A 21,940-nucleotide genomic window follows, 5' to 3' on the forward strand; every position below is an offset into this window, starting at 1 on the left:
CATGTTGCAGACACTTACAATGTTTAAAAAAACTAATGTTATAGGCAAGAAGATTGAAAGACTCTGTTATGTTTTCACTAGAACTATCGGGATTCAAGCAAATTTAAAGAGCATGTTATATATCTAATATCTAAAAAAAGACTGAGCATTATGTACAGGAATGTTTTACTTTGTGTAAATTGGTCATTTTCTCCTTTATTCATTCAATAGTATTTCATTCGATAGTATTTATTGAGCGCTTACTATGTGCAGAGCACTGTACTAAGCACTTGGAATGTTACAATTCGGCAACAGATAGAGACAATCCCTGCCCACTGACGGGCTTACAGTCTAATCGGATGATTCTACTCCTAGGTCTAATTCAATCGCTAATAGTTTCAAAATATTAACCCCTATTAGTATTAAGACACAATTTATTTTGAATTTCATAATGGTAAATCAGTCTAATGTTTGAATTCCTACTGGGTGCAGAGAACTAAATCAGGCTGAGCTCCAGAATTCATGGCTATTGCGTACTGTAGTTATGAGAAGGCAGATTTAATAAAGAGCATGGGTCTGGGAGTCAGAGGACCTGGGTTCTACTCGGGGCTCTGTCACTTGTCTGCTGGCACCTTGGGCAAATCAATTCACTTCTCAGTGCCTCAGTTTCCTCCTCTGTAAAATGGGGATTAAATACTTGTGCTTCCCTTCTACTCAGACTGTGAGAGCCCTGTGGAAGAGGGATTGTGTCTGACCTGATTATTTTCTATCTACTCCCCTACTTAGTATAGCCCTCGGCACAGAGTAAGGACATAACGAATACCATAATGATTATTCTTCACACCCCACAATATTAGTCTTTGAAAGGGTTAATTATGTGTATATATATATATATATATATACACATAATTATATATATATATATATATATACACACACACACAAGTAAAACTTCTATTCCACTCTGACAGCCTGTTGAAAGCAAATGAGCATGTCGGAGAACAGAATTTCTAGTAAGTAATTTCCAGGTCACAGACTAGGTGATTAACTGAAAATGTGAAAGAAAAGTTTAGGTCTAGTTCAGGGGCCCAGAGTGGCTTTTTCCGTCATAGTGCCTTACAAGGTTCTCCGTACGCAGGTTTATAATTTAAGCAACAAGGCATTAAAAAAAACGTAGAGAACTCCAAATCTATTTCAAAATGCGGTGTGGGGCTTGCCTTTAGCCTTTTGTCTGAAAACCCTATAGTAGCTTTTTTCAAAGGATGTATTTTCACTCACCGCCGTCCTTTGAAAGCCACACGTTAACTAAAAAATCAAGTTCACCCGAAATGGAACACCCCAGGGAAGCATCGGAGAGATCTGCCCCGAAGCACTCTCCCCGTAAAATGACTTGGTTTCCGTAGAGCGTCTTCTGCTAATGACATCAATTTAACGCCTTCAGCCCGTTGTAAGATGCAAGGATCGCGGGCCAGGGACGAGTGAAGACGGACTGCGCGGCAAGAAGAGCCGGCAGCATCTCCCCGCCACTCCGCTTCCCCGCCCCATCGATCTTGCCCTCTTCTTCCCCCGCCCGTCACCTTTGCGGACGGTGGGTCCCGATGGCTGGGGCGGACTTTCCCGGGCGCTCAGTCCAGCGAGCGCTCAATAAGTGCGATTGGCTGAATGAAGGCACGGATGAGCGGGGGGGCGCCGCCCGGCGCGGGACGCCCCCCCCCCGAAGCGGAGGCGGGGCCGGTGGAGGAGCCCGGGGGCCTGCGGCCGATTGGCGGCCCGGCCCGGCCGTCGCCCGGGGGGGCGGGGCGTCCCGCCCGCCGGAGAGGGCTACCTGCGGGCCGCGGGCCGCCCGCTCAATGCTGCCAGGCCAGGGCACGGGGCTGCACGCCGCCCGACGGGACGGGACGGGACGGGTCGGGTCGGGACGGGACCGGACGGGAGCGGCCGGGCCGCGGAAAGCCCCACGGAAAAGCCTGGGCCCTGCGGCCGCTTCTGTCACCTCCCCCCGCGGGCCCGCATGGGGCGGCGGGGTGCGGCGGCGGCGGGCCGGTGAGCGCCCGGGGAGCAGGAGGCAGCAGCCCCTCGCCGGCCGGGACTCCCGCGGGGAGGCGCCGGGAGGATACGAAGTTTGGGCTGCCGGACCAAGTTGGCTCCGCCGGACCCCCGCCTCCCGGACGCCCGCCCCGGGGAGGGCTCCGCCGCCGCGGCCCTTGGCTTGCGGGCGGGATGCGCTGAGGCGCCGGCCCGGCTGACCGGCCCCCGGCTGACCGGCCCCCGGCTGACCGGCCCCCGGCTGACCGGCCCCCGGCTGACCGGCCCCCGGCTGACCGTCTACAGGGCGAAGCGGGAACGAGTGCATTGCGGGGGCGCCTTACTGGTTGCCCCGGGCCGGGCAGCACCTGAACAGAAGCGACTGCTCTGCAACCGGGGCGACCACCTCTTCCCGCCCCCGTGAAACTCGCTGCCATAAACCCTTCCTTCTCCTCCTCCTCCACCTGGGCAGAGGGGCGAGCCAGGACCATGCGAGATAAAGACCGAGGGTGCCGACCCCGCCTCACCTGCCCGGGCCCGATGCATTAAAGACTCGGAGAGGGCAGAAGAAGGGTCCCCGCGGGAGGGGGCGGCGGCGGGGTCCTCCTCCTGCTCCTCCCGCTCCGGGAGCCCCGTTTCCCCGCTGGGAGCCCCTCGAGGGGGCGGGCGGGCGGGCGGGCGGGGGATGCTGCCGCTGGGGAGGCGAGTGCAGTTGCTTTGCTGGTGGTGGGGGCTGCTGTGCAGCTGCTGCTGCCCCCCGCCCGGGCTGCCGCTCTTTCCCGCCCCCGTCTCCGCCGGGGGAGCGCTGCTCCGGGATAGCAGCAGGAGCCGCAGCCAGCGGGAGCGGGAGCCGCAAACGCCGCCGCCGACCCCGTCCTCCTCCTCCTCCTCCTCCTCCTCCGGTTTCCTCTACCGTCGGCTGAAGTCGCACGAGAAGCGGGAGATGCAGAAGGAGATCCTGTCCGTGCTGGGGCTGCCCCACCGGCCCCGGCCCCTGCACGGGCTCCCGCCCCCGCAGAAGCAATTGCAACAGTTGCCGCAGCTGCAGCAGCAGCTCCCACCCGCCTCGTCCCTGCGGCGGCAGCAGCCGCAGCCGCAGCAGCAGCCGCCGCAGCCCCCGCCGCCGGACAAGCTCAAGTCGGCGCCCCTCTTCATGCTGGATCTGTACAATGCCTTGCACGCGGCGGCGGAGGAGGAGGAGGAGCAGGAGCAGGAGGGGCGGCGGCGGGACGGGCTGCAGCCTCCGCCGCCCGCGGGGAGCCACCTCGGGGGTCCGTCCCCGCCGCCCCCCGCCCAGCGCACCGCCCCCGCCCCCGCCCCCGCCCCCGCCCCCGCCGGGGCGTCCGGGCACCCGGGCGGCCCCGGGCCCTCGCTGGCCAGCGCGCAGGACAGCGCCTTCCTCAACGACGCAGACATGGTCATGAGCTTCGTCAACCTGGGTAGGTAAGGTCCTCGAGTCGGTGGCCAGGGCTGCCCCGGGCGGGGCGCCGGGCCGGGACCGGACCTCTCCCGCCACCCTCGCCGGCCCACGACGGCCACTCTCTGCTCCGCGCTGCGCCGCGAGCCTCCGTCCCCCATCACCAGCCGCGCCCCGGAAACTTTGGCCCCGAAAACCTCCTTGTTTATTTCGCGTCCGCGGAGCCTGGCAGAGAAGTTAGATTCCGGGAGGCGAAGGGGAAGGAAAGATCCAGTTGGCCCCCTTAGGTACGCCAGGCAGGCAGGCGGGGCTGGACCGAGCGGTGGACGGGGGAAGGGCTCAGAAGAGGAGGGGGAGGGACAGTGTTTATTAAGTGCTTACTGGGGGCAGAGCACTGTGCTGAGCGCTGGGAAATATTCCCCGGGTGAGATTCGGATACAGTCCCTGGCCCCCCAGGCTCTCCTCTAAAACTAGGGTGGGCGGCTCTGGCCACCGAAAATGGGAAGGATGAGGAGCCCCATCACACCTCCCCCCCCCCCCCGACACACACACACACACTGCTCTTCCCGGCCTACTAGATTTTTGGCCAGGGCTTTTCAAGATTCCCATCCCATCCCCGAGAAGTAAAAGTGTCGTGAGGTTTAGTGGGAGGTTTGAGAACGCTAAGCGGTGCATTGGAAAGTCAAGCGGTGACGTGTGACAGGCTCTGTCTCTATCGCAGAGGGCTTCGTTGCTCAAGCCTCTCGTCCTCTTCGGCCCGGCAGCGGATGGCAGAGTGGCATGCCCGTCAAGCAGCCGGCAGTTGCCCATCCCTCCTTATGTGCAGTTAAATGGTCGGTTTTTCTGAATGAATGTACTCATGTGTTGGATTTATTTTCATTTGCGTAACTCACTCTCTCGTGTACGGTGTCTGTGTGCTGCACGCTTCTCTCTTTGCCTATCGTATATGTGAAGGCGGTGCTAGATGGACAGTTTCTGGGTACTAAGGAGAAATTGAGCAGAAGTGTCTCCCAAAGCAACTTAAACAATATCTATCGATCGGTGATGGTTATCGAGAGCGCCTGGGTGGAGAGCACTGTACTACGTCCCCGGGTGGGTACCAGAGAAAAAACAGACATGGTCTCTGCCACCCAGAAGGCAGGTAGACAAAATTTATTTATATATAGTGGGAGGAGGAAAAAGAAAAAGGTGAAACCTGAGAGCTCCAAGAACATGTAAGGCTGGCTCAGAGGCTGAATATATACTCAAGTAAACAGTAATAATTAAATGCTAAGGATGGTGGATATCAGGACATGAGTGCCAAGGTTGCCTATTGGTTTGATGTGACTGAGTATTGGGAATGATTTAATAATAATATGGCTCAGTGGAAAGAGCACGGGCTTTGGGGTCAGAGGTCATGGGTGTGAATCCCAGCTCTGCCACTTGTCAGCTGTGTGACCTTGGGCAAGTCACTTAACTTCTCTGTGCCTCAGTTACCTCATCTGTAAAATGAGGATTAACTGTGAGCCTCACGTGGGACAACCTGATTACCCTGTATCTACCCCAGAGCTTAGAACAGTGCTTGGCACATAGTAAGTGCTTAACAAATACCAACATTATTATTAATAATAATTGTTATTATGCTATTTGAGGGCTTATTGTATGTTAAGCACGGTTCTAAGGTCTGGGGTGGATACAAGGTACAAAGTCCCTGTCCCCCATGCTCACAGTCTTAATCCCCATTTTACAGATGAGGTAGCTGAGGCACAGAGAAGTTCAGTGACTTCCCCAAGGTCACACAGCAGTTAAGTGGCAGAGCCGGGCTTAGAACCCATGCCCTCTGACTCCCAAGCTTGTGCTCTTGCCACTAGGCAATATTTAAGGTTAGGCTTCTTGGAGGAGGGGGGTTTTGATGATGGAGAGAGCTGATGGTCTGGCAAAATTGGCGTGGGAAGGGAGTGTCGGGCAGATGGAACATTGGGGTCAAAGTTTGGAAGCAGGAGAGTTGAGAGCATGTTACAGGTTAGAGGTAAACTTGGCAGAAGCAAAGAATGCAAGTGGGTGAAGAGATGGTGAAGAGCTGATTTGTAAAGTGGAGAAAGCTAGTCAAGCCTTCACATCAATAGCAGGGAATTTCTGCCTGATGCTGAGGGAAATGGGTGGCCACTGGAGGTTTTTAAGGAGCAGAGATTAAAGTGTAGAGACACATACTAGGTGAGATAGCTAAGTCTTGGAAAATTTCCAGCCATTTTCTTGGAGAAATGGCTCTATTCCAGACCCAAGAGGTGATAGTCAATCAGTCAATCAATCAGTGGTATTTATTGAGCACTTATTGTGTACAGAGAACTGTACTAAGCATTTGGGAGGACAGTACCACAGAGTGGGGAGACATGTTCTTTGCTTACAAGGAGCTTACTGTCTAGAGGGGGAGACAGCTCTGTCACTGACTAGCTGTATGGCTTTGAGTAAGTCACTTATCCCCTCTGGGCCTTAGTTTCTTCATCTATAAAATGGGGGATAGGGTATCTGCTGTGTGGGTGTATGCCCATCCGACCCTATGAAAACATCATTGCCACCTTAAGCAGCGTGGCTCAGTGGAAAGAGCCCGGGCTTTGGAGTCAGAGGTCATGGATTTGAATCCTGGCTCTGCCACTTGTCAGCTCTGTGACTGTGGGCAAGTCACTTAACTTCTCGGTGCCTCAGTTACCTCATCTGTAAAATGGGGATTAACTGTGAGCTCATGTGGGACAACCTGATTACCCTATATCTACCCCAGTGCTTCAAACAGTGCTCTGCACGTAGTAAGCGCTTAACAAATACCAACATTATTATATACAGTACCTGATGTATATTCATCTCTGGGTCGGAAAGTGGATTTTTGAACCCATTGATAATTTCAAGTGAAACTTCCCACCAGGTACCACCATAGACAACCCAGCCTGCCAGCACGCTTCCATATTTGTCAGTGGGGAGTTCTCTTGAGCGTGTCCTCTCACTTTGCTTGGCCGTCACAAGATTTCTTTCCCAGAAAAGTTGTGTTACAAAAAGTGGCAGAAACCCCAAGTCCCCACCCACCCCTACCCAGTGAACATATCATATCAGTGAACATGCCAAGCTCAGGGACAAAGAGATGAGCAACCCAGCCCCGACTCATGAATTTATTGAGCTCTTACTGTGTGTAGAGCACTGTACTAAATGCTTGGGAAACTGCAGTGTAACAGAGTGAACATAAATCTAGACCGTGAGCTCACTGTGGACGCGGAGTCTACCAACTCTTTACTCTCTCAAGCACTCGGTACAGTGTTCCACACTTAGTAAGCACTCAATAAATATGATTGATAGAAATCCTTTTGGTGATGAGAATTAAAAAGTAACGAGAGGAGAAATGTTTTAGAGGAAAGAACCATACAGTAGCAGGGAGGTCACATTGTTCTAGTGAATGTAATGCAACTGATGACAAAGATTGGGATTTTAACTCACCGTAATAGCAATAGTTGAAATTCATTATGGAGGCTCCCAGTGTAAGTAGAAGCATAGTTCCCGTGCAGCAGAGGATTGCTCAGTAATTTGTGTTCTTAGGCTAAGGAAGGAGAGCATTCCACAGACTTCTTAGTTTATGTCAGTGGTATGTTAATAACTGGAGTTAAATAAGTCAGCTGTCAGAAGAACCACAAAAAGATAAGTTTTGTTACCAGGTATCAATTAGCCCTAGTCCCAAATTTTTCTTAGAGTGAAACAGGTTAGTTGCAAATGTGAATCTTTTATGTAAGACAATGGAAATTGTATTAACTAAAGTGTATTTAAATAACATTGAGCCCTTTTCTCTAGGCGAGTGTAGTCAGTTTGACTATATTGCAGGATTTCAAGATAAAATTGGCATCCATTACTACTGAAGAATGGGGGAGTGTTCTCATCACTCTGTGAGTCTGTTCCAGGTATAGCACAATTCTCAATTAATCAGTGCTATTCACTGAGTGCTTACTTTGTGCAGAACACTGAACTGAGTATTTGGAAGAATCCATAACTGTGGAGTTGGTAGACAGCGATCCTCAGTGCCACAAGTAAATTTGGTGTAAGAAGGATGTGGTTGTTGTCATGTGGGTGGTGTCGATTGAGGCGGGCGTCCTATAACATGATTTTTTCCATAACACGAGGTTCTTCAAGAACACACTCCTGCTTTATAGAATGCTTGTAACATGACTGACTGTTGGGAAAGTATGAATCAACAGTGGAAAACTTCTCACTGTGGCCATTAAGCCACCTCCTTTCAATTTATGTTGATTGTTTTAAATTCCCAAAATGGTGACTGAGTCCTGGCAAACTGACCATAATGTGGATGCACATTCAATTAGTATAGTGTTTTTTTTTTTCCTATTTTGCAGTGTGGCCTAGAGGCAAGAGCACAGGCTAGGGAGTCAGAGGACATGGGTTCTAATCTCAGCTCTGCCACTGGTCTGCTATGTGACCTTGAACAAGTCACTTATCTTCTCTGTCCCTCTGTTCCCTCATCTGTAAAATGGGGATTAAGACTGTGAGCCCCTTGTGGGGCAGAGACTGTGCCCAACCTGATTACCTTGTATCTACCAGTGAGAGGCACAGAGTAAAGGCTTAACAAATACCATAATTATAATTATTATTATTTTATGTTTTGTATGCCTGACACTCTTGGGTGGCCCTGGAGGAGAGCAGTCTAGAGAGGGAAAGACAAGCCTCATATGTCCCCTGTGGCTTTTGGTGACCTCTGTGAGACACAGGTATTTGCTAACATAAAAATCAGCAAAGAGCCTAAAATCCAATCGGAAAGGATTGGTGTGATGTTTGTCATAGGAAAAATGGCTATACAGTTTTCTGCTCTATAAATCCTACCCGACTTCTGGCTACAAGTTCATGTTGGGGAACTTTAAGATGTCAGAGGCAAATAGAGGAAGAGTTCAACTCACCGATATTTGTAACCAAGGATATGCCTTTTTTTGTTTTTCTCAAAGGATCTAGAGACTCTTGTTTTCATTTAAACTGTGTCTTCTACTCAACAGTCTAGTCCTTGGTACATATTTTCATACAGTTAAAACAGCTTTGAGGGTTTGGTTTATGAGACTGATCATGGAATGTTCTCCTAAACCGTTTCTAAATAACAGCTCTCTGGTGTTTAGTCAAAACAGATATTCAGAATGTTCTTAAAATTAAGTTCAAAGGGTAAGCAGGATAGCATTGCTCAGACCACAGATGCTGCTTCCTTTGCTTGTCCTTCTAAGAATGAAAATGTAAGGTTGGACCTTGTAAGAGGCACTGAATCACACTCTGCTTCGAAGATTCTTATCTTTACATCCATCAGATATCAATTTTGTATTGTCTGGCAATTTAATTTCATGCTTATGGATTATCCAGGTCCTTCTCTTACTATTCCTCCTCTACCCCCATCCAGTTGCTTGCCTTTTCAGCCATTTCCCTGCATGTTGAAACTTTAACTGGGGAAGAGGAAATAAAAAGTAAAATCAGTCAGATTTTCTTTTTAGGAGGTTTTGAAATACCTGTGGGGTGGAATTAAAAAGTTGTATTGTACTTTCCCAAGTGCTTAGTATAGTGCTGTGCACACAGTGAGTGCTTAATAAATACGATTGAATGAATGAATGAATGACTATAGGTTGTCAGTGTGCGTCTGTTGTCTTGTCTTGGCTGGTAAGCGTGTAAAAAAAAAAAATTGCTCCTGCAAATGCTGACATGTTAGGATGGGCTCAAATAAAAAGATTTGTCTAATCAAAGAAGCGTTTTACATGGAGTAAACTGTGGCATCCTAAATGCATATTTTGCTTCTTCAGCAAATTTTTCCCTTTAGGAATATTCATTTCAATTGTGGAGCATGGATCAGATGTCTGCATTTCAGCCAGTAAAGATGGCCAGAACGTTTGCCAACTTCCACATGCCCTACTGTTGTGTGTTTTCCAACCGGTTAGAACTTCTTGAGATATTTCTATGGCCTCAGTTAATGATAACCCAACTGTTTTAACTAAACCAGAGTTCAAAAGTTTGGGAAGGAAATATTTGGCTTGCTTATGTATCGATATTTCTGACTGGCCTTTATAAAATTCTCCAGCAGTATTACTTTCAGTTTGCTCTCAAATCTAAAAGCAAACTATGGGAAGATGATAGAAGGATCAGGACTTTCAAAATATATTATCAGCAGGTTGTCATTCAGAAATGGACAGACAAAAAGGAAAGATAAAAGATGTTCACCACAATGGGACAAACTGCCTTACCCATTCTTTTTCAACTTATCAGTTAGATTTAATAACACCTTTCCTCTGAAAATTGTGAGAAGTTTAAACACTAATGATAATAAAAAAGTAATGATGATGCGGTGCTTGTTAAGCCCTTACTGTAAGGGCTGTATTATGTCCTAGGGTAGATACAAGATAATCGGAGCAGAGACAGCCCATCCCACATGGGGCTTGCAGTCTAAGGGGGAGGGAGGGAGAACAGAATTCCCCATTTTCACAGTTGAGAAAACTGAGGCAGAGAGAAGCCAAGTGACATTGCCCAAAGTTACAAGACAGATAAATGGTGGAGCTGGGATGAGAACCAAGATCTCCTGACTCTTTGTGCTGGACTGTTTCCACTGGGCTATGCCACTGAAATTGGAAGATGGTTTGAAGGAAACTTAAGATCCCAACTCTCTTTCCCTTGGTACCAGGTTGCAGCCAACATCATTGTTATCATCAGCATTTCTTGAGTTCCCTGTGTATGCAGGATACCATGCTAAGTGTAGGTTTAGACTTGTCAAGCTTCTAAGAGCTTCACTTCTTGGGCTTCGTAGTTCCTTAGGTTTCTCCCTCATTATTTGTGTGGTCCCACACCCTAATCCCTCTTTAGAGTCCCCACTTGGCAGTCCTGTCCCATTGGGATCCCCTTTCTTAACTTTCTCATTCTGACCCTCCTATTTATTTGCTCTGGATTCTGGCATCAGGCCAGGTGAGCCCAGTGTTTATCACTGGTGTCTCCCACCTTCCCTCCTCCCTGCCCACTAACCTTGCCTACGCCTATGCACCTGCTCTAGAGAGGGTTCAGTGAGTTGGAATAGCTAATATATATCTGATAGGAAATGAAAATATGGAAGTTGGGGAGAGAAGAAGAGATCAACAGCGGGGAATGGAGTGTTGGGAGCAGGTAGGAAATGTGGGTAAAAGCAAAATCATGACTAAGCAGACATGTCAAATCCTGGTCCCTTGAGACACCGTTTTCGCAGAGTGCAAATGATGACTTTTCAGGTTGGGAGGGCAGACTAGAACTCAGAGCTCTCCCCATCTTTGCTTCTTAGAAATAGTTGAACTTATCACTGATGTAGGTGAAAATATTTTCCCTTGCAAGGAGAGTCAATTTCATCAGTCAGTGATATTGACTGAGTACTTTCTCTGTGCAAAGCACTGTAATAAGCATCTAGGAGAGTACAGTACAACAGCATTGCTAGGCATTCCCTGCCCACAAGGAACTTAGTGGGAGAAAAATTTTTAAATAACTTAACAGCTATGCACATAGGTGCTGAGGGTGCAATGAGTATTAGATAATAATTATGGCATTAAGCCCTCACTATGTGGAAAACTCCTATACATATCTTGTCTGATCAACAGAATTGCCCAGGAATCAAGGGACACAATCAATGGTATTCATTGAGTGGCCTTCTCTGGGCAGAGCTCTGTACTGAACACTTGGAAGAGTACTTTAGAGTTAGTAGACGCTATTCCTGCCTTCAAGGAGTTTTCAGGCAGGGAGGACAAGTGCTAAAATAAATTACTTATTTAAAAATATGACAATAATGTCCATCCGGAGCAGGGATTGAGGAGAGGTGAGGAGGGGCTAAGTCCTCAAGTGCTTAGGTGACACAGAAGTACAAAGAGGGGCTGAGATAAAGTACAATTCAATTAGAAAGTCCAATTTGAAAACCAACCAAGCAAAGGAGGCCATTCTCATGGCCAGCTGAAACATATTGGACCTGGTTGTTTAACACAAGGCTTGATTTGAGCTAATTGGCCTTAAGGGTTCCACATGGGTGAGTTCTTAAATGGTGAAACAAAGGAAGGGAGACCCTTATTTGGGATCTCTTGACCTTGTGGAGTAATAACTCTCTTCTACTGAGGCTTTTTTTATGGGTGACATCTTCACCCCTCTCAGGGTCACACCTGGAGAATTTCCAGTACTCTACCAGTCTTGACTGTGGGAGGGAGAGGCAAGCAGAGGCATACCTATTCCATTCAGGGCTTGGGCAGTGACTAGCGAATGGAAGGCAATCTGCTACAGCTCAAAACTCACCTCTGCTGGGCAGTAGCAGCAGCATGGGAGAGACTTGAGGGCAGAGACTCAAGTTTACTGTGTGGAAGGAGGCAATGGTAAACGACTTCCTTATTTTTACCAAGAAAACTTTATGGATTTACTACTAGAACAATTGCAGATGGAGGAGGGGTGTTCTGGGAGAGATGGCTCTGCTGTGGGTCAGAAACAACTCGACCGCACAAGACAGTGTGTTAGGTGATATTCTGAGCACTGGAGTGGATACAAAGATAATCAGGTCAGACACACATGGGGCTCACAGGTGCTTAAAAGGTATAGCTACAAGTGCATAGGCGATGCAGTGAAGAGAGGGAGTAAGGGAAATGAGGGCTTAGTTGGGGAAAGCCTTTTGGAGGAAATGTGATTTTAATGAGGCTTTGAAGGTGGGGAGGATGGTAGTCTATACGGAAGGGGGGGCGGGGGGCGGAGTTCCAGGCCAGACAGAGGATTTGGCAAGGTATTGGTGGGGAGAAAGACAAGGAGAGTGTGTTGTCTAAAGTGATGAGAAAGACAGGGCAGGGTTTGGGTGGGAAGATGAGGAATGGTGTTTTGGACACCTTAAATTTGAGGTATTGAGACATCCCAGTAGAGATTTACTGAAGGCATTGGAAAATGTGAGATGGCAGAGGAGAGAGGGCAAGGCTGCAGAGGTAGATTTGGGAAATATCCACGTATATTCATTCAGTCGTATTTACTGAGAGCTTACTGTGTGCAGAGCACTGTTCTAAGTGCTTGGCATGTAGATAGTAGTTGAAGCTAAGGGAGTGAATTAGTTTTCCAAGAAAGTGGGCGTAGTTGGAGAATACTTTTCAGGTATCTGTCGACCTCAAAGTAATTTTCTTGAATTATTGTTAAACAGTTTGATAGTGGAGAGGCCTTTCAATAGTTCAGGAGTAATGGTATAAGGGTACCTTGCCTGGGATTAGGACTCTCCTTTATAAGAATTTCAGGAGGAGATTATGGTTTAAATTGGGGGAGTTCCTCTCTTGCCTGCTTCCTGGCACACACCTTCTGATGGCTGATTCTGTTAGATTGGTCGAGGTTGCTTTGTACCCGAAACATCCTGTGCCCAGCGTGCGGGTTTCACTTTTTAGATTTTTGTTTTTGTTTTAGTAGTTGAAAGGCTTTGTCCAAGATAAAGCTGTGGTCCTGGCTGTCAGAAGCAAAGTTCCTCAATTGAAGCCTTGTTTCCCCCCATTCCTAGTGAACTATGATAACTACCGCGTTCATTATGATGACTTTCCTGTAGCTGTCATTTACCCTTTTCAACTTGTCCAGAATGTGACTTTTAGTCTTAAACATCTGTTTGTTGATTGCTGTTCCTGTGTTTGTCATCTTATTAGCTTCCTGTACATGAGCAGGCATTTTTTTGGGAGAAATCTGCTTTTTATATCAGCCCTCAGATTTTAATGGACAATCCCTATCTGATTGCTTAGCTATCTAGAGCAATGACCAGGTCAGAGAGAGTTTGTGGAATTGCACTCTGCTAATCTCTGAGACCAGACTTTTTTTTCCCCTTCCTTCCCCAGATGCTTTTTCTTTATATCCTCAGTGATTGCATTAGAACTGTCTCTTCCAGATAGTCTAAAGGAAAGAGGATGTATTTTTTGTCTTTTCATTGTATAACAATGAACTTATTGTGTCACAGCAAAGCCTAGTGGATAGAGTATGGGGCTGGGAGTCAGCCTGGGTTCTAATGCCGGCTCTGCCACTTGTCTGCTGTGTGACCTTGGGCAGGTCACTTTACTTGTCTGGACCTCAGTTACCTCAACTCTAAAATAGGGATTAAGACTGTGAGCCCCTTGTGGGATAGGGACTGTGTCCAACCCAATTTGCTTGGATCCACCCTAGTGCCTGGCACATACATAGTAAGTGCTTAAAAAATGCCATAGTTATTCTGATGATGATCTTGATTTTAATCTTTCTGTTGATGATCATCCATATTAGCATAGAATATCTGCAAAGTTTAGCTAGAGAATCATCAAAAAATGCTATTTAACCTTGAAGTATGAGATTGGGGTGGAGTGAAATAGTGCTAATATGTTCGAAAAATTGAATGTTATTGTAGCTAGCATTCTTACCTGCGGCTCAAGCATTTGGGTATCTTTTTATACCTAGCTCTGATTCTGTTAGCTTGTGTGTCTTCTCAAATTTGTTAATGCTAAAAAAAAAAAATTAATCAGATTCGTCCTTGGGAGTTTTATGTCCAGTACTTCTGCTTTCTACATACTTTGTTGTAGATGTCTGTTGCTATAGTACCTAGACAGTCACTCAAAAGATATAAACGATTACATTTCTGCTGCCTTCTCCATTTATTCCATATTTTTAAAAGTTTGGGCAAGTGGAAAGAGAGAGAAAACTAGAAACTTGAAATGGCTAGTAGGTTTGAGAGAGAGTTTTTTGGAGGAAAATTTCCTTTTTGCTCCCAGCCTATACAGGGCAAATTTCACTTAAGCACTCCTAGAACTGTGCAGATAAAATCAACATTAGAAGGGCCAGAAACAACTGTGTGGTAAGAGCTTTATTATCTGATACTTTACCCACCAGATCGCCCCACTTACTGGCATTGCACTTGCCCCAAGATCTTTCAGGTTTACAGCATTCATGATACGTTTCAGAAAGGGAGACTAATGCCATAGTGCTGCTGTGAGCAATAGCAGGGTAGTAAGCTAGGAGATCAATCATTCAATCAGTCCACTACACAGAGTACAAGCTCAATAGCCACTGATTGGTATTTTTTAAGCATTTCCGGGATGCGGAGAACTGTACTAAGCTCTTGGGACATTATAATGCAATAGAGTTGGTAGTCAGAATCCCTGACCACAAGGAGCTTACAGTCCAGAGAGGGAGACAGACATTAAATGACATTACAGATAAGACATGTGGCGGAGTGTGAAGGTATGCATGTAAGTGCTGTAGGGCTGAGGGTGGGGTGACTTCCAGGTGCTTAAAGGGTACCGATCTAAGTGCATAGGCAACACAACGAAGCAGCATGGCATAATGGATAGAGCATGGGCCTGGGAGTAAGAAGGTCATGGGTTCCAATTCTGGCTTAGGCTATCGTCTGCTGTGTGACCTTGGGCCCTCTGTCCAAGTTAACTCATGTGAAAAATGGGGATTTGAGACTCTGAACCCCACATGGGACAGGGACTGTGTCTAACCCAATTTGCTTGTATCAACCTCAGCGCTTAGTACAGTGCCTGGCATATAGTAAGCACTTTACTAATGCCATTATTATTATTATAGAAGGGAAAGCGAGCAGGCAGATGAGGGCAGGGTTGAGGAAGGCCTCTTGGAGGAGATGTGATTTTAGGATGGCTTTGAAGGTGGGGAGAGTGGCGGTCTGTCATTTGTGATGAACAAAAGTTTCCCTTTATAATAGTTTCAGGGGAATTTCCAGGAGCAGCATCCCCACCTAGTCCCCGAAGATCAGTTCAGCCAGAACCTTTCATTAGCTCTCTGCCCTACAGGGGTGGCAACGTGACACCCCCTCCGCCTCCCCTCTGGCCCCTAGGGAGGAGTAGGAACTGGGCTCACCAGAATGTCCCACGTCCCTCTTCCCCACCTCCGCCCGCATATTGCTAGGCGGCAACTAGTGTAGTTTAAACCACTTAGTGGATGAGATGACAAGAAACTGCAGCAGCTTGTCCTCTCATCTTGGAAGACTTTGACAGACAAATGGGTCATAGTCCAAAATGACACTAATCCTTCGGGGAATGCTTATGCACCATCTAAGCACATAGGATAACACAAAGTCTTCACTTCCAACTTCTCCCCAGGATCCCTGACCTCATTGTACCTGCTTGATTGGCAGAGAGGGCAGGAATGCTTGATGGATACACAAGGCTGATGGAGTTAGCCTGAGAAGCCGAGCAGTTTAAAGTCGTGGGCTAACAGGAGTTTGGACTTGGGCTTTTGCTCATTTTCTTTCCCAGTCACTGCCAATGATGTGATTGTCATTGAGGAGGAGCAGGAATCCTTCCTTCCTCCCTGTCCTCCTGAATATCTCATCCCATCCATTCCAAGGTCTCTAGGCCAGGTTTGATACCCCTCCTTGGAATGGAATTACATGGTGAGAATCAAGCAGTCAGAATTGCAGGACAGGTGGAAATCAAAAGTTTTGGACCTTCCGAAGGTTGGCTAGAGTATTTTCTTCCTGTTAATAGGAAGGTAGGCCCTGCAGTCTTGTATTTCTTCTAGTCTTCAAGACATCTCTACTTGGATGTCTCACTAACACCTCAAACTTAATATGTCAAAAAGAGAACTCCTTCTCTTTCCATCCAAACCCTGTCCTTCCCAGATTTTCCTGTCCCTGTAGACAGCACCAACATCCTTCCTGTCTCACAACCCCTAACCTTGGTTTTGTCTTTTACTCCTCTCTCTCATTCAGCCCACATAGTCAATCTTCATAACGTTGCTAAAATCTGCCCTTTCCTGTCCATCCAAACTACTACCATATTAATCCAAACACTTATCCTATCCTCACCTTGATGTCTGTACCAGCCTCCTTGCTGACCTCCCTGCCTCCTGCGTCTCCCCACTCCAATCCATATTTCACTCTACTGCTCAGATCATTTTTCTACAAAAACATTCAGCCCATGTTTCCCCACTACTTCATAACCTTCATTGGTTGTACATCTACCTCTGCATCAAACAAAAACTCCTTACCATTGGCTTTAAAGCACTCAATCACCTTGCACCCTCCTACCTCCTCTAGACTGTAGGCTTATTGTGGGCAAGGAATGTGTCTGTTTATTGTTCTCTCCCAAGTGCTTAGTACAATGCTCTGTCCACGGCAAGTGCTCAATAAATATGATTGAATGAATACCTCACCTTGCTTCTCTCCTACTTCAACCCAGCCCGCACATTTAGCTCCTCTAATCCCAACCTACTCACAGTACCTTAATCTCATCTGTCTCTCCGCCAGTCTCTCACCCTCTAGTCCTGCCTCTGACCTGGAACACCCTCCCTCTTCATATCCAACTGACAATTACTCTTCCCACCTTCAAAGTCTTTTTGAAGGAACATCTCTTCCAAGAGGCCTTCCCTGACTAAGCCCTCATTTCCTCTTTTCCCTCTCCCTTCTGAATTGTCCAGAATTGCCCCACCAGGGTCAGGGACTGTCCGATCTGAAATATAGTAAGGCTTTAACAAATACCACTGTTATTATTAGTGAAAATAATTCTTGTTCATTTTGTGAAAAATGGTATGTCTTCAGATAACTCTGGAAATTGAGTTAGGCAGGCATCCAAAAACTTTAAGGATTGAGACAAAACTTCTCCCCCAGCTTTTCCCTTGAGCACATCCTTCCCCATATACTCTGCACATGTAAATGAGAACTGTGTTTTAGGAGAAAGTCATGACTGCTTTGAGCCAGTTTAATTCTTAACGTCACTTAATACTGAACAAATTTGCCCAAAATATTTGAGCTGCTCCAAATTGTTAAGGTAATATAGCTTAGAGGAAGGGTTTTGGAAAAATATTATTGTGGAGTGGAGAAGCAAAATATTGACAATGTAAACCTGTAAGTATGGTGTTTTTGGTTTTTTTTTGGTGGGGTGGGCAGGTTTGTTTTAATGCCTCACTTTAATTGGGAGAATCTCATTTCTCTAGGACTAAACAGAAACTGGCTTTTTATAATGTATTCAACATTATTATCCATAATTTCCATTTTATATTTGAGGGCTACAGCAGAACATACCAAAGTCATGGTCTCACCCTGTCAGAGCTTCCAAATGTATTTTTTACTTACATGACTGTTATTAGGCCTGAGAATGAAGAACTATTATTATCCTTCATTATTTATGCCACATGTAATAATTAAAATATCATTACTACTAAGAGGCATGCCACATTCCCACTTTATGAAAATGTTTGCTCATTCCTTGCTATATTAAAAATGACTATTAAAGATCTGCTTTCTGCAGGTGCAGATGTAAATTGCTTATCTTGTCAGTATGTTTTAGGCTTGCTTGCTGTGTACTGTGAAGGTGTTAGACATTCTGTTTACATAAAGGCTAAGGGGTGACATAATGTCTATTGAAGCAAAGTCACTTAACTCCCCACTAGTCAATGGGGAACATTTAAAAAGTGAAAACAGATCAAAGCGCTTAGACAGGTTTGTGATATTATGTTGGTCAGGAAGCAGAGGAGGGGTTGTCTTGGGGGAAGAAGGTGACTGGCTGCATTTCTCCTTGTGACATGTCTAAGGGGGTCCTCTCTTGATGTAGACATAGCCCTGTATTATTGCATCACTGTGTCTCTAGAACTGTAGTCACTCAGTTTTTCCAGACCAGTTTTATTCTCCCCATTTCATCTCTCCATTGGTCTGCCGATCCAACAAGACTATTTAAATGGGAATGAAAGCATTCCCATGGGTTGGAAAAAATGGCAAATTGTAACAAGCTGATTTCTTGTTGTGCAATACCAACCTCTCTATAGGCAGCAATAAAACTATTTAGAATCAAGTGGTTTTTTTAATTTCCCTCTTTAGAATATCGAGATTTCTAGGTTAGACCAAGAAGACTTGGAATTAGGAGAAATGATGGCTGTTCAAACCTCATTTAAAGTTGTATCCTCCACAAACAGTTTTAATTCACAGATGCTTTATGTTTTGGTCTCTGAGAGTATGCAGCAAAGTGAGAGAAGATCAGAAGGAATTCTTAATATAGACAACAGCAGGAGGGTCTAGACTGTGAGCTTGTTTGGGGCAGAATTGTCTGCTAATTCTGTTGTATTATACTCTCCCAAGTGCTTAGTACAGAGTTCTGTACATAGTAAGCCCTTAAAAAATGCCACCGATTTGAGAGATTGCCAAGGGAAATTATCAGTCATATTGGCATTTTGATGAGGTGGTTAAGGGTGAGGACGAAGGCCTTGCTGCCGCTGGGGCAGGAGGCAGTTTGGAGGACTCAGGAACCAGTGCTGTTCACTCAGCCTGGCTCCCAGGCAGAGCGGCAGTCTGTGCATTCACACTTTGGCCTCCACGTGCATTTCCCAGGAGGGAAGGGCGACTCCATCCACCGCCATAGGGCTATGGTCATGGTCACAGGGCCACAGCCACACACAGTGTAGCTAGGGGACACCCATTGCACCCTGACTTCACAAAATTCTGCTTTCAAGGGTGCTAAGAAATACTTTCCTCAAGATAAAGATGAAGAAACTGTAGTGAACTAACAATCTCCTCTTTCCTTAGGCAAGTTCCCCAGGAGCATTTTCTCTCCAGTGGTCCATTTAGTGTCTACCCTTATTCTTCCAGTTAAGGCTTTCAATAGTATGAGCACCTACTGTTTGCAAAGCACTCTTCTGTACAATTGGGAGAGCACAATAAAGTGAGTAGACACTAACCCTGCCCTCAAGGAGCTTTTTTTAAAATGGTATTTAAGTACTTACTCTGTGCCAGGCACTGTTCTAAGTGCTGGGATAGATACAAGGTAGTCAGTTTGGACACAGTCCCTGTCCCACATGGGGCTCACAGTCTTAATCCCCCTTTTACAGATGAAGTAACTGAGGCCCAAGGTAACATAGCAGACAAGTGGTGGAGGTGGGATTAGAATCCAGGTCCTTCTAACTCCCAGGCCTGTGCTCTGTCCACTAAGCCCTGCTGGAGCTGACAATACCTCCTCTTCCTCCTACTTAGAGTGTGAGCTCCAGGTGGGACAGGGACTGTGTTCAACCTGATTCTCCTGCATCTTCCTCAGCGCTTAGTACAGTGCCTGACACATAATAAGCACTTAATACCATTAAAAAAGTGTGTGAGTGGTGGGGGAGCGCATGGAGGGGGCGTTTACTTTTCTGGCTCTGGATATATGCCAACAGCTCTGGGTGACTCACGTGAGCAGTCATCAGTTCCGTCCCCACCCAGTATGGTGGTGAATTACCACATTGATTCCAATTCCAGGCTTTCCCCATGAAGCAGTGGCGGGGCGGGGACTCCCTTTCTTTCATGGGGACCTTCTCACCCAGAGGAGGAAAGAATGGGTTGGGTGACCCTGATCTGTGTCACTCACTAACTTCTGGAAAACGATTTCCTACTATTGATGATGCAGGTGGATTGAAATGGAAAGAATGGTTTCCGATTTTTTAGAAGCAGCAGTTGGCATTAGAACATTTCTTTCTCATTGGCATTAGAGTATTACTTTCTCTCTGCAGGATTCACATATCCACGAAATTTTCCCAAAAGATCCTTATTCCAGAGGGACACTTGCAGATTTATTTTTTGGTCTTGATTAATTTTCCTCCCTCCCTTTTCATCTTCCCCCACCCACCTCTTCTTATTTGCTTGTTTTCCTCTTCCCTTTCTTTTCTCTCTTCCTCCTCACTCCCACCCTAATCCTCTCCCTCGCCATCTCCCTCTCTCTTCTTTCTATCTTTCCTACTTCTCTTCATCTCCTTTGTTGTCTTGGAAACAGGTTTAGAATCAATAACCATGGCAGCTATTGCCATAGCCCATTTTGCCCTTAAAAACAAAAAAACAATAAACTGTTGTATCAATTAAGGAGGAAAAAAAGCAGGAATTTTGTTTCTTCTGAGTCCTTTTGGCAGTGATTCTGAATGACTATCAGGGTCTCTTTTTGTCTGGACAGTAAGCTATTCTAATCGAACACTTGCCCAAGTGATTTGCCTGTACATTTATACTAACATTTCTAGTAACATTCATGTTTGCTGAAAAACAAATATTCATCACAGAAGGTCATTTTTCCATCCATTCTTCTCTAAAAAACCAACTTTAACTTGCCAATCCCCTCAGTTAATTGTTTTAACATCAAACTTTATTTTTTATATGAAGGGGACAAAAGCAGGGGCTAGACAGATAAAGATCTGTTTATAAATGTAGTTTAAACAGCAGCTGAAAAGGATAAACAGATGTGTCCTGCCAGCACGTCATTTTACATTCTAGACGTTCCAGTGAGAGGCAAATTACTCACTGAAGAGCTTAATAAACATTAAAAAAATTCTCTCAATTTAAGGCAGATTCCCTTAAACACTCTGAAAGACAAACCAAAAATGAGAAAACCCTCCTGTAATCTGGGAGTGTGGTAGATATGGATGGGAAAGTGGCTTAATTCTGCCAGCCCTAGAGGACCCATGCCTTCATAATTAGACACTTCTTTACCTCTCTCTCTCTCCTCCTTCTTCTTCTCCCATGGCTCTAACTCTTACCTCCATTGCAGCCAGTATTCTGGGAGTGTAAAAGTAGGCTTAGTGGTGCCAGGAACAGGCACATATGTGCGTAGAGTCTGAGGATTGTGGCCCAAGAAGCTCTCCAGAAACCGTCTCTGAGAAGCAGTTACCAGGCTTGGCAATGTATTGAAAGCAAGGGAAGTGAACATTTAGAGAACATTTGGGTTTTGCAACTTTGTTCTCTGATGCATTTCAAAATGAGAAATCTATAGTGGTCTAGTAAGAGCAGCATGGCTGAGTGGAAAAAAGCAAGGCTGGGAGTCAGGAGACTAGCTGAGTACTCTAGGCCTGGCTCTGCCACTTGTCACCTTGGGCAAGTGACTTCATTTCTCTGTGCCTCAGTTACCTCTTATGTAAAATGGGGATTGAAACTGTGAGCCTGATGTGGGACAGGGACTATACCCGACCCGATTTGCTTGTATCCACCCTAGCGCCTTAGTACTGTGCTCAGCACTCAGTAAGCATATAACGAAGACCACAATTATCATCACCTGGGTTTTAATCCTGCCTCCACCCCCGTCTACTGTGTGATCTTGGCCAAGTCACTTAGCTTCTATGTGCCTCAATTTCCTCATCTTAAAATGGGGATAAAATACTTGTTCTCCCTCCTTTAACTGTGAGGACACAGTCTGATCTGGCTGTCATGTATCTATCTCAGTGCATATAGTAAGCTCTTACCAAATACCATAATTTTTTTTCATCCTCCTCTTTGGACTAAATGGGATGCATTGGTGGATGAGGATGATCACACAATATATAAGGTATATAAATCTCACCCTAGCCAAGATGAGATTTCAAAAGGATGTGCTTCATTAAGAAAAATAAGAGGAAGTGCCGTGACTCCCAAAAGCCTTGTTCTGGCCCATTGAAAAGTGTTCATTTAAATAGTAAAATAAAAGCAAATAATTACAGCAGTGAAATACCAGTCACACAAAGAATTTAGCTCAGCCAACCACACCCTTTTGGGGAGGTTGAATGTGCTTTCTTTGGGCACCCGAACCTCGTGGCATCGTGCCCGAGCCCAAGGTGCCATTTGGG

General features: G+C 46.3%; 1 protein-coding gene across 1 annotated transcript in view; it reads left to right on the top strand.

Annotated features, from left to right (window-relative positions):
- Positions 1–2,689: 2,689 nt before the first annotated feature.
- The window catches only part of BMP6 (bone morphogenetic protein 6), a 122,990-nt gene continuing 103,739 nt past the window's right edge, over positions 2,690–21,940 (top strand). Inside the window, exon 1 of the mRNA XM_029053057.2 lies at positions 2,690–3,443. Within this exon, the coding sequence (XP_028908890.1) occupies positions 2,690–3,443 (754 nt within the window). The remainder of the gene's footprint in view (positions 3,444–21,940) is intronic.

This window comes from Ornithorhynchus anatinus, chromosome X2 (assembly GCF_004115215.2).
Source record: "Ornithorhynchus anatinus isolate Pmale09 chromosome X2, mOrnAna1.pri.v4, whole genome shotgun sequence".
NCBI classification, from domain to species: Eukaryota; Metazoa; Chordata; class Mammalia; order Monotremata; family Ornithorhynchidae; genus Ornithorhynchus; species Ornithorhynchus anatinus.